Source organism: Panicum virgatum, chromosome 5K (assembly GCF_016808335.1).
Source record: "Panicum virgatum strain AP13 chromosome 5K, P.virgatum_v5, whole genome shotgun sequence".
Lineage (NCBI taxonomy): Eukaryota > Viridiplantae > Streptophyta > Magnoliopsida > Poales > Poaceae > Panicum > Panicum virgatum.
Window position 1 is genome coordinate 4,619,628 of NC_053140.1, and position 13,010 is coordinate 4,632,637.

The 13,010-nt window shown below is 41.1% G+C and overlaps 1 protein-coding gene across 1 annotated transcript; it reads right to left on the reverse strand.

The window, feature by feature from the left end:
- Positions 1 to 8,253: 8,253 nt before the first annotated feature.
- On the reverse strand, positions 8,254 to 12,973 carry LOC120705794. Its single transcript, XM_039990308.1, has 5 exons — positions 10,577 to 12,973; positions 10,307 to 10,447; positions 8,999 to 10,012; positions 8,717 to 8,851; positions 8,254 to 8,327 (listed from the first exon to the last, which is right to left on the reverse strand). Exon 1 carries the CDS (start codon positions 12,905 to 12,907, stop codon positions 11,765 to 11,767), a length of 1,143 nt encoding a protein of 380 aa, XP_039846242.1. The 5' UTR covers positions 12,908 to 12,973; the 3' UTR covers positions 8,254 to 8,327; positions 8,717 to 8,851; positions 8,999 to 10,012; positions 10,307 to 10,447; positions 10,577 to 11,764.
- Positions 12,974 to 13,010: the final 37 nt, after the last annotated feature.

Below are 13,010 nucleotides of genomic sequence, written 5' to 3' on the forward strand. Positions count from 1 at the left end.
GTCGGCTGTAAAAGTTTCATGTCTAGAAAGTATAGTTTGAGGTGTTAGTTGGTTTCTCCATATGTTAGTATATTTAGAAATTAAGAAATAAGTTACAATTAAGAAGAATTATGTTAAATTAAAATAGAAAGCTATACTAATATTTTACGACTTAGTTAGAGTTTGTTTTAGGCCAGCCGGTCTGACCGGTGCTCGGACCGGTCTGACCAGTAGGGGTCCGGACAGTCCGGCCATTTGTCCGGATACTCCGGGTTTGTAGTGGTCTAGACGCTCCGGGTTTAAGTTCGGATTCTCCGGGCTTGGGAGTCCGGATACTCTGAGAATACGTCCTGATAATCCGGATTTAGGGTTCAGAGTCTCACCTAGTCATGACCGGTCTGACCGGTTTTGTAGACCGGTCTGACCGGTAGTCATAGGGCTGACAGGCGTAGTTGTATGTAAATTGTAGTATTTATACCCGGTCGCTAGTTATTTGGTGATTGTAAAATTTTATTTGCATTACGTATTTTATGTGCATTAATGGGCATTCCATATGCATTCATATAGAATCTGTGGTGAGAACATCGTCCACGAGTGAATCGTGAAGCCCAGGATCGACGGAGCAGGATTGAGAAGGAATTCGTGAAGACCCGGCCCAATGGTCGGAAGGGCCCAAGGCCTTGTTAATATTAACACTAACTTAGTGTTACCCTCAGTCAAGCCCCGGTGCGTATCCTATTATTTTAAATTATGACTCACTATATATATTATTACTTGTTCATTATGTTTCAGGAGTTGTTTGGAACCCTAGTTGCATGATCCCTATGTTTCCTTGAGTTATACTAGTATGTATAGGACGATAGAAATGCTATGCTTAATGGTTCCCGGTAGAAGTCGAGTGATTTCTTATCACTCGCGAGATATAAGATGTTTAGAAGTCGAGTAATTTCCGGTTACTCACGAGATATAAGATATATTTATATTTCAGTACATGAGTTGTTGAATTTGATATGGAATGAATGGAGAATTGAGATCGGACGGGAAAAGATGAGGATATATAGGTATGGCAGCAGGACAGGGTTTCTAGGTGTCTTAGTCCCGTCTGTGTCGGTTAAGGACCGTCCGTTGTATGACCCTGCTGATCATGTTTGAATTGTACTAACCGCATGCCGGGAGTAAGAGGTAGTCGAAACCGGTAAGCCGAGTACTGCCTTGCTTCGAAAGTACATAACTTCTACCCACCCCTTAGGGCGAGTCGAGTAGTCGCGGAGAATTGGGATGCATGTATTTACTTTTGGTGGTCTCACGTTGAGCTCGGCTGACTATATGCAGGTGGGGCGGTTCTGTAGTTCGAGGTGGGGAGGGGAATGGTTGGCTCGTATAGTCCGACGGGGCTTATGCATGTCGTGTTGGTTAGGTTCACATTACAAGGTTAAATCGGATCGATTCACCGTCAGTCGCTCTCGGATATTAGCACCTTGATCGCAACACTGCATCGTAGTAATGATTTGGAATATGAATGATATATGAGGAGGATTATTTTGAACTGTTATTTAATGCTCCATCATGATTGCTGTAGTTAGGAGGCAAATATTACATGATGGTTACCATACAAAAATCCTGAGCTAAAATATGGAAAATAAGGATCCACTTTTAGTTGCTTTTCTGCAAAATAAACTACCAGCCAGAAAGCTTTGCATGTCTAGATATGTAGGCTAAGTATACCCAATAGTCGGGTAAGTCTTGCTGAGTATTAGTTGCTCATGGTTTGTTGTTTACCCTATTTCAGATATAGGAGCTAACTAGGTTTCACATCGGTGGGCTCGATGTGGCGCCTTGTCTTCACGTCTCGGTAGTTCTCGACTTATTTATTTTTTTTATTTATTCTCTATTAAAAATACTCTGTAAGTTAGATTCTCTTCCGTTGTTATATTTTCTTTTGTAAATTTTAAATTTAAAGTTGTTTTGTAAAAAGCCTTAATATTATTTACTATTCAATAAGATTTTATCATGCTGGTACCGTCTGCGCTCGCCGTCGTGCGATACTTCTAGTGTGTTTCGATCGGCCTGTGGATTGGAAACAGGCTGTCAAGTTACGCTTAATTAAGCTAATGTGTCTGATGCGTTCAAATGATGACGGTTATGCTTAATTAAGCGTTTCAACTCGGCGGGTCTGTCACAGCTGGTATCAGAGCTGAAATGCACCAGGGGTACCAGTATTATCATTTTGGTGTTTTCAAAACTAAAAATGGATTTCAGAAAAATATGTTTCCTTGCGCTTAAGGGATTAGGAGAAGTTAGTTCGTAAGCCCTATATACTATAGGTTATATCAGGTGGTTAGATATATAATAGCAACTAACTTCTGGCAGATAGCATTCTTGGATATAAATATATATTATATAATGTGATTTTTCTGCACGTACACTAACCCCGCTTACGTAGGAAAGAATTAGTAGGAAACAGCTAGTATATATAAGGAGAGTACGTATGGTGCCACCGCAAGGACCTCCGTATATTGCCATAGTTTGAGTGGCAAATAAATTTTCTTTTGTGAGGACGTAAAGGACGTGCATGCATCATGTCATTCATTTAAATTCATTCCTTGTGTTTTGTTGGTTTGTTGAAAATTTTTATGCTATGCTGTCATTCGCGGTCTTCACCATCAAGATCATTTTATTGATAAGAAAGTTTTAGGAAGTGTGTTGATTAGGACTCTGTTTTATAAAATTTAAATAAATTCATGATTTCAAAGTTGTAGGTAACTCAGTTTTAGGTGTTGTCAAGAATTGTGAATTTTTAGATCTTTAGTTTGTGGGTTCTGAAATTTGAATACTGCGGCATCGAGATATTAGACAAAATTAGTATTCTGCAAGGTATCTACAATTTGGCCGTTTGGAAATGTGAAGATAATAAGAGAAGAACCGTCAGCAGTGGTAGACCTCTTCGATACCTTTTCAATATAGACGTTTTATTCCGTATTAGATTATGATCTAGGAAAAATAGCTAAGATCATCCTATCTGTGGTTCATTGACCATTCCAATTTATTCAAATATTGATGTTCCTACTGTTGGTCAATGTTAATTTGTCTCTAGGCTATTCCTTCAAATGCTCGAAGATCACCCGTCCCGGTCATTCTTAATAACTAAAACCATCATGTTGTTCTTCTAGTATGAGTATTCGTTATTTCTAATCGCCTTGATTCCTATACCTAAAGTGGTTCCGCTTGCATTCTTGCTCAAATAAATATAAATAAATTATAAACTTGATCACATTCAGTATAGTCATCCAGCACTAATAGGGTCCCATATTTGTTGCATGGCAACCACACTATTGCATCACATCATATTGTATTGTTGGGTCATGCAAGGTTAGGGAAACTTTGGTGGTAGTTTAACGGACCATATGGATTCATGCCTTTGAACGTATTTTCTGGCTGCTTTTTTGCCTCTTTAATCTCTTTGTATTCAATCGTGTTGTTTGGTTCTTATATGGTGGAGATTTGTCCCACGACCCATAGCGCCGCGACGGGACCTAGGGCCTCGCGTGTGCGGCCGCCACGCGATTGTGCTCCTGGGAGCGTGCCGGTGCTTAAGTACGTGTGGATGAAACTACACCATCATTCTTTTTTGTGCAATATTTGGAATTTATTTCTTCTGTGTTTGTTCTTTAAGGGGGTAGGCTCTCGGAGAGTATGCTAATGGGTTATTTGATGTTTGAATTTCTGGGGATCATAGCCACTGACCTGCATAGTAACATGTGCATCTTGCATCATATTACCTAATTAATAAACAATATTGAGCAAGAATGCTCTCGAACAAAAACTATTCTTGATACCCTAATGATTCATGCTCCCAATCAGAGAGAACCCGCTTCTTTCAAGATATTCGTTGTAGATATCTTTATGTACTCTAAAAAGTGTGGAAGACTGAACAGCTTAAGCGCCGGTGTAGGTTTTCCGTTGATCTTGTGTAGCTTGGAGTTGATTCCTTCTTTGAGTCTTCTCCCTCCAAGTGTTCTCTTGACTTTCCCTAGATGTCCAGAACTATGCATAAACAAGTGTGCAAAGTTTCATGGTCAACCCTCATTAGTCCTATACCGTTATTAGAAGTCAACTTTCAACCCTTGTTTTCCCCAACCTTTGTTTTCCCTTTTTAAATCTCGGGACGAGATTTCTTTAAGGGGGTAGGATTGTAACACCCCGTCTCCGGACCGGTCCAACCAGTAGGCCAAACCGGTCAGACTGATTGGGCGTCTTTAAACCTAACCCTATCCTTTTCCATCCTTATCTATTTCACTCAGCTCTCTCTTTCTTCTTCCTTCAGACAGAGCCGAGCTGAGCTCGTTCCCCGCCGCCCCCTCCCTTCGATCTCCTCCCTCCGGCCACCATGCCTCGATTCCTTGCGTGGGCACCTTCCCCAACACCTCCTCCACCTTCCCCAACCTCCAGCTTAGTTTCTCCTCGGCCGAGTCGACGGGAATCGAAGCTCCAATCCTCCATGAACAGTAGCTCCGCCCCTCACCGTCGATCCGCCTCTCCGGTCGTTCTCCGCCCAAACAAGTCTCAAAAATGGGTTCGTGGTGAACTCCTCATCTTCCCCGGCCCCTTCCTTCGTGAATTCCGGCGCCGAAACGCCGCCGCGCGCCGCCACTATGGCCTGATTGGCCACGACCGGTCTAACCGGTTGTTATAACCGGTCTGACCGGTGGACGCCCTTTTATTCATTTGACGAAAACTTGTAGGTTGCATAACAATTCAAGGAAAATCCTAAAAATACAAAATTAGTTTCGTTTGAATACTTAGACCTAAATCACCAGGGAAAAAATATTAATTCTTGTGAAATGACATTTTTGCCTCCGTTAAAGTTTAGGTTGTGTTTTAGGCTTGTTTAATTTGTTTCGGCAAATATGTTAGTATAAAAATTATGAAACTATGGCAGTGGCTTGTTTTAGGAATGTGTAGTTTGCTGTAAAAGTTTCATGTCTAGAAAGTATAGTTTGAGGTGTTAGTTGGTTTCTCCATATGTTAGTATATTTAGAAATTAAGAAATAAGTTACAATTAAGAAGAATTATGTTAAATTAAAATAGAAAGCTATACTAATATTTTACGACTTAGTTAGAGTTTGTTTTAGGCCAGCCGGTCTGACCGGTGCTTGGACCGGTCTGACCGGTAGGGGTCCGGACAGTCCGGCCATTTGTCCGGATACTCCGGGTTTGTAGTGGTCTAGACGCTCCGGGTTTAAGTTCGGATTCTCCGGGCTTGGGAGTCCGGATACTCTGAGAATACGTCCTGATAATCCGGATTTAGGGTTCATAGTCTCACCTAGTCACGGCCTGTCTGACCGGTTTTGTCGACCGGTCTGACCGGTAGTCATAGGGCTGACAGGCGTAGTTGTATGTAAATTGTAGTATTTATACCCGGTCGCTAGTTATTTGGTGATTGTAAAATTTTATTTGCATTATGTATTTTATGTGCATTAATGGGCATTCCATATGCATTCATATAGAATCTGTGGTGAGAACATCGTCCACGAGTGAATCGTGAAGCCCAGGATCGACGGAGCAGGATTGAGAAGGAATTCGTGAAGACCCGGCCCAATGGTCGGAAGGGCCCAAGGCCTTGTTAATATTAACACTAACTTAGTGTTACCCTCAGTCAAGCCCCGGTGCATATCCTATTATTTTAAATTATGACTCACTATATATATATTATTACTTGTTCATTATGTTTCAGGAGTTGTTTGGAACCCTAGTTGCATGATCCCTAGGTTTCCTTGAGTTATACTAGTATGTATAGGACGATAGAAATGCTATGCTTAATGGTTCTCGGTAGAAGTCGAGTGATTTCTTGTCACTCGCGAGATATAAGATGTTTAGAAGTCGAGTAATTTCTGGTTAGTCACGAGATATAAGATATATTTATATTTCAGTATATGAGTTGTTGAATTTGATATGGAATGAATGGAGAATTGAGACCGGACGGAAAAAGATGAGGATATATAGGTATGGCAGCAAGACAGGGTTCCTGGGTATCTTAGTCCCGTCTGTGTCGGTTAAGGACCGTCCGTTGTATGGCCCTGCTGATCATGTTTGAATTGTACTAACCGCATGCCGGGAGTAAGAGGTAGTCGAAACCGGTAAGCCGAGTGCTGCCTTGCTTCGAAAGTACATAACTTCTACCCACCCCTTAGGGCGAGTCGAGTAGTCGCGGAGAATTGGAATGCATGTATTTACTTTTTGTGGTCTCACGTTGAGCTCGGCTGACTATATGCAGGTGGGCGGTTTTATAGTTCGAGGCGGAGAGGGGAATGGTTGGCTCGTATAGTCCGACGGGGCTTATGCGTGCCGTGTTGGTTAGGTTCACCTTACAAGGTTAAATCGGATCGATTCACCGTCAGTCGCTCTCGGATATTAGCACCTTGATCGCAGCACTGCATCGTAATAATGATTTGGAATATGAATGATATATGAGGAGGATTATTTTGAACTGTTATTTAATGCTCCATCATGATTGTTGTAGTTAGGAGGCAAATATTACATGATGGTTACCATACAAAATTCCTGAGCTAAAATATGGAAAATAAGGATCCACTTTTAGTTGCTTTTCTGCAAAATAAACTACCAGCCAGAAAGATTTGCATGTCTAGATATGTAGGCTAAGTATACCCAATAGTCGGGTAAGTCTTGCTGAGTATTAGTTGCTCATGGTTTGTTGTTTACCCTATTTCAGATATAGGAGCTAACTAGGTTTCACATCGGTGGGCTCGATGTGGCGTCTTGTCTTCACGTCTCGGTAGTTCTCGACTTATTTATTTTTTTTATTTATTCTCTATTAAAAATACTCTGTAAGTTAGATTCTCTTCCGCTGTTATATTTTCTTTTGTAAATTTTAAATTTAAAGCTGTTTTGTAAAAAGCCTTAATATTATTTACTATTCAATAAGATTTTATCATGCTGGTACCGTCTGCGCTCGCCGTCGTGCGATACTTCTAGTGTGTTTCGATCGGCCTGTGGGTTGGAAACAGCCTGTCAAGTTACGCTTAATTAAGCTAATGTGTCTGATGCGTTTAAATGATGGCGGTTACGCTTAATTAAGCGTTTCAACTCGGCGGGTCTGTCACACATCATCGGATGAATTGCCAGAGTAAAATGGAGTTCAGTATAGCTTAATCAGGTTTATCTCTTATCTCCATGTCAGATGGTTATGGATCCAATACTTATTACCTGTGGTGTGTGCTGTTGCCTGTTGGCACTTCAGCATATATCTTTAAGATAAAAGCTGTTGCTGGCTAGAAAAGTGTAACAATCTGTGATTCTGGAAGAGCTGCTTGGTATAGTTCATTTTTCATGTTTTCTTATTCCGGGAGGAAGAATATTACAAGGGCCTTTAGTGGAGAGAGATGACTTTATGGAAGATGAGGGCTGACTCCAGTTTCAGGCTGACTAATGTTCCAAAATTTTGTGGGAAGGTCCTTCTTTCTTGCATTGTGACTATAATCCGTATTTACTGCTCTTTTGTATATATGATGCCTTGAGCTCATATGATTCATCCTCTCTGAAATGTTTAGCAGGTATTGGCTAAAACCCGTGTTTAAAATAACAGGCTGTAGTGCCACGCTAATAGTGGTGTTATAGGTTTTTTTTTGAAAAGGCAGCTTCATACTAATTACTATAAAGGTCATTACAAAGGATAGCCCGGATTGCATCCGGAGCTTCATTACACCAAACAGATTCAGAGAATTGATCTGCTAGCCTAGCCATTACATGAGCTGCCTCATTGCAACTTCGACGAATATACATAAAAGAGAATGTAACCTCTCTTACTAAGTTTTTTATATCACATATGATAGCACCAACTTCAGATCTGTCTAGATTTTGTGATTGTAACTTCTTGATGATATTATGACAGTCTGATGCAACAACAATATGTTGAAGATTTTTTTCCTTCGCAAAAATAACAGCACATCGGACTGCCATAGCTTCAGCCATCTCAGGATCTTTAATCCTATCCATCACCTTGCAAAAGGCCATTTTGAAATCCCCATCGTGATCGCGGATTACTACACCCACGCCAATACGAGATGGATTTTTAAAAAGAGCAGCATCCACATTGAGCATCAACCAACCAATCGGCGGTGGAGTCCATCTAGATACAGAGAAATTAGACTCACACCTTTGATTTTTTGGTTGTGTCACGTGTAACAGAAACATCTCTATGTAAGCTACTGCTCGTTGTGCAATGGATTGGGGATCCATCATATTCTCACCATTTCTAGCTGCATTTCTTGACTCCCAAATGTGCCATACTGTGATTGCAAAAACTGTTGCTTCATGATCCTCTGCGGCCTCTAAAAAATCAAAAAGCCAATGTCTAATATTAGCAGAAGCATGCATCTTATAATTTATATTGAAACACTTTCGTACTTGGCGCCATATCTCAGAAGCAAAATGACACATAAAAAACACATGTTCCACGGTTTCTTCTCGCCCACAAAAGCAGCACGCATCAAAATCAATGATATGTTTTTTTTAAGTTGCGACCCGGTTGGCAGACAGTCATGAACCATTCTCCATAATACTATTTTCATTTTAGGTGGTGCTTGAATTGCCCATAGACGTTTCCAGGACTTAGAGATTTTACTTTGATCAGATGTTTCACCTCTACCATTTTCACCCAAAAAGACATGGAAGCTTTCTAGCCTTGCTAAAAAGTAAGCTGATTTAACCGTGTAGATACCTGACTTAGTGTGTAGCCAAGCTGGGAAATCCTCACAAGGAGTATGGCACAGAGGTATCTGCAAAATCTTTTCAGCATCATCTTCATTGAAACAAGCTCGAACCATCTCTTCATTCCAGCTGCCAGCTGCTCCATCTATAAGAGAATACACATTTGAATTATCAGATATGGAGACAATTGGTTTAAGCATGCTGGAATCATTAACCCAGTAGTCTCTAGTTATTCGAATTGTTCTCCCATCTCCAACTCTCCATATGATACCCTTCATTAAAAGTTCCTTACCATACATGATGCTGCGCCATGTGAAAGATGAACTTCGAGGCTGAGACGCATCCCAAAAAGAACAACCAGGAAAGTAGCGCCCTTTGAGCACTCTCGCACAAAGCGAATTAGGAACAGTTAGAATTCTCCAAGCTTGTTTGCCCAACATAGCTTGATTAAAAATTTGCATATCTCGAAACCCCATGCCACCCATGGCTTTAGGGGCGGTCAGCCATTCCCATGAACGCCAGTGCATCTTTTTCTTACCCTCTTCAATGCCCCACCAATGATTCGAGATTGTTGTCCTCATCTTATCACAAATTGCAGCTGGCAGGCGGAAACAGCTCATAACATATATTGGGATTGCTTGAATGACTGATTTAAACATAACCTCCTTACCAGCCCTTGAAAGGGGGCGATCATTCCAGCCTCTTATTTTCCTCCACATACGTTCAGGTAAGAAATTGAAAGTGCTTGTAGGAGATCTCCCCACCCAAGACGGCATGCCCAAATAATTTGCTTGCACAACTACATTACGGACATTGATATATGATTTAACTCTGTCCTTAACTTGTTCCGGACATTTGTCACCAAAGAAAAGTGATGATTTCTGGAAATTAATCCGTTGGCCTGTTCCTTCACTATACAAGTGCAACACCTCATTAAGAGCTTGAAGGTTCTTCATATCACCTCTAATGAAAAAAATACTATCGTCTGCAAAAAGGAGGTGAGATATTGCTGGTCCAGTTCTCCCATTTTTTACACCGTTTATTTTACCTTCAGCTTCTTTTTTCTTCATTAAGCAAGATAGGCCTTCCGCACATAAGAGAAAAAGGTATGGACTGATGGGATCTCCTTGCCTCAATCCCCTTGTTGGAATAAAATGCTCTGAGAGTTCACCATTAACTCGTATGGCATATCGCACCTTTGTCACACATTTCATTACAGTTTGGATCCATCCATCAGCAAAACCCATCTTACTTAAAACTCCCTGAAGATATTTCCATTCGACCCGGTCATAAGCCTTCATCATATCTATTTTCAAAGCAAAGAAAGGGGTGTTGGCCTTTTGTTTACGAATGGTATGCATGCATTCATAAGCAACTAAAACATTATCTGTAATAAGCCTGCCTGGGACAAAAGCACTTTGCTCTTCAGAAATAATGAACGGAAGGAAATTTTTTAGTCTATTAGCAAGGACCTTTGATGCAATTTTATAAAGCACATTGCATAGACTAATTGGACGAAAATTATTCAACCTCTCAGGTTTTGATATTTTAGGAATTAAAACAATAGTTGTGTCACAGAGACCATCTGGGATAGCATCACCTTGTAGAAAATCCCTAACAGCTGTGCAGATATCAGCCTGTAAAAAATCCCAATGGCGTTGGTAAAACAACGCCGGGAAGCCATCAGGACCAGGCGCCTTGGTCGGTCCCATCTGGAACAGAGCTTCACGTATCTCCTCATCTGTATAGGGTTTACATAACATTTCATTGATGCTTTGGTCTATTTTGCACGGGATGGCCTCAAGAATATCATCTATATGGTCACAACGTTCTGCAGAAAATAAAGTTGTATAGAAATCACGGACCATACCTTTAAGCTCCTCTCTGTCTTCACACCTTGTACCATCTTCTCTCAATAGATATGAAATTCTATTAGTTTTTCTTCTGGCAGAGGCTCTGGCATGAAAAAATGAAGTGTTTCGGTCACCCGCTTGGAGCCAATCCACTCTAGAACGTTGGCGAGCCATAATTTCTTCACATTCAAATAAGTCACATAGCTTTCGTTCAATTCTCCTCTCTTCAACTGAAAAAGCTGGTGTGGCACTTGAGGAACGAAGCATCGCCAACTGTCGTTCAAGTTTTTTTATTTCCTTCCGGATAGACCCAAAAGTTCTTGAGCTCCAGTGTTTTAAAGAGGTCGCCATTCTGCTTAGGTTTGACCAAAATGATTGGAGATTTCTAGGCCCCTCAAAATCCTCTTTCCATTTCTTTTCAACAATATCATTATAATCTGGTGCTCTTGCCCACATTGCTTCATATTTGAAATTGTTATCAAAGGAACTCCTATCATTATACTGAGAATCTCGATTAATTGATACAAGAATAGCATAATGATCTGAAGTTGATGTGATGACATTTTCAACATGATAATCTTCAAAGAGTTGGATAAAATGACCATTTGCCACTGCTCTGTCTAAGCGTACTTTCACATTGTCACTTCCAACCTGCCTATTATTCCAGGTGTACTTTGGCCCAGAAAAGCCTAAATCAGATAATTCACAGTCTTCAAGGCAATCCCTAAATAACCTCATTTGCTGCTCCCCTCTTTCCCCTCTGCTCAGATGTTCATCGCTGCTCAGGACTTCATTAAAATCCCCGGCACAGAGCCAAGGTCCAGACCACTGGGAACGAACAAAGCGCAAAAGATCCCAAAAATTATGGCGCAATTCAGACCTCGGCTCACCATAGACAAAAGAAGCTCTCCATAATTGATTTGCTTCTGAACCTATAGTAACATCTATAATATTTGGAGAATAATGCTTCAAAGAAACTATACATTCCTGAACCCAAAATAAAGCCAAACCTCCACTTTTCCCTTCACTACTAACTGCAAAACAGCCATGGAACCCCAGAGACCACATAAATTTCCTCACTTTGGTATCCCTCATTTTAGTTTCCGATAAAAACAGGAGGGAGGGACGATATCGCTTCACCAAATGACGAAGCTCACCAACTGTCGAGTCCGTCCCTAAACCTCGACAGTTCCAACATAAGAGATTCATGGCTTTCGGCGGGGCTGGGTCCCAGCCACCGCCGATATACTCAGTGTGGGTTCATACTCCTTCCTCTGCCTCTTAACTTGTTCATTCACTACTTCATATGGTTCATCATCTGCGTAAGCCGCTCTAGTATAAGGTGGTCCAGTTGGCTGGACCGCCACTAAGGCCATTTCCATAGAGCCAGCACCATTAGTATCTTCCATTATTAAATCTTTCTCCCCTTGTTCAGAACTTTGAAAAGGCTTTCTTTTTTTCCCTTGGCCTGAAGAGTTACAGCTATTTTCCTGAGATATTTCTTTTCTTATGCAAATTGGGATATCGTGCTTTGGACTATCATTCAAGATTGCCCCCTCTATGTTATTCATTCTGCTGGGAAGTGTATCCTCGCCCCCTTTATCATCATTACTATGACTTTCATTCTGTTCTCTTGGAACACCAGTACCAAAAGTCTGGTTGTAAGATGATTTTGTAATTGAACGTGTTGGCTCTGATCCCTGCCCATTATCTGTGTTGTTTTTCCCTATTGAAGCAGAGCCTTGGCTGTTCATGTCAACAAAAAAGTTTTTCTTTCTATCAACCTGAGCTCGTAAGTCGGTACTGTAAGGAAGAAGACCATTCTCATCTCGATCAGCTGGTGTAGGGCACTCTATTGAAGAATGCCCAATGATTCCACATGCATAACAATAATTTGGTAATCTTTCGTAGCACACCTCATACCACTCTGGCCTTTGTCTTTTGGTTGAGAAAATCGAAACACCTCTTCGAAGCGGCTTTGTAATATTGATCCTCACCTTTGCTCTGAGATAAGGCCCCCAAGCACGGTTTTGATCATCCAAATCAAGTTTCTCTACAGTCCCCACTTTGTTTGCTATCTCATATCCCCACTTCCCATTCATCAGACCAAAAGGGAGGTTTTTAATTCTTACCCAAATAGACATTTCCTCAAAGTGAATATCTCCTGGTCTCATAGAAGCATCAAACTCTTGAGTAAGAACAGCTCGCTTACCAACAGTCCATGGTGAACCTTCCAAAACTCTATCCCTATCCCTCTTTAGGCCAAATTCAGCTATAAACAAATTATCCCCAACTGATTTCATCGTCAGTCCCTTCGGATTTCCCCATGCTGGTTTCAAAGCTGACATGATTGTTTGGATGTGCAGAACTCCTTGCGAAAGAACCTTGCCAATAATCGCAGAATCTGATGTTGCCAATCCCTCTTCTATGTGTTATAGGTTTTGGGAAGGT

Bases quoted from the DNA above. Each gene is read 5' to 3' on its own strand.
- LOC120705794 (XM_039990308.1), bottom strand. From the start codon at position 12,907: ATGTCAGCTTTGAAACCAGCATGGGGAAATCCGAAGGGACTGACGATG.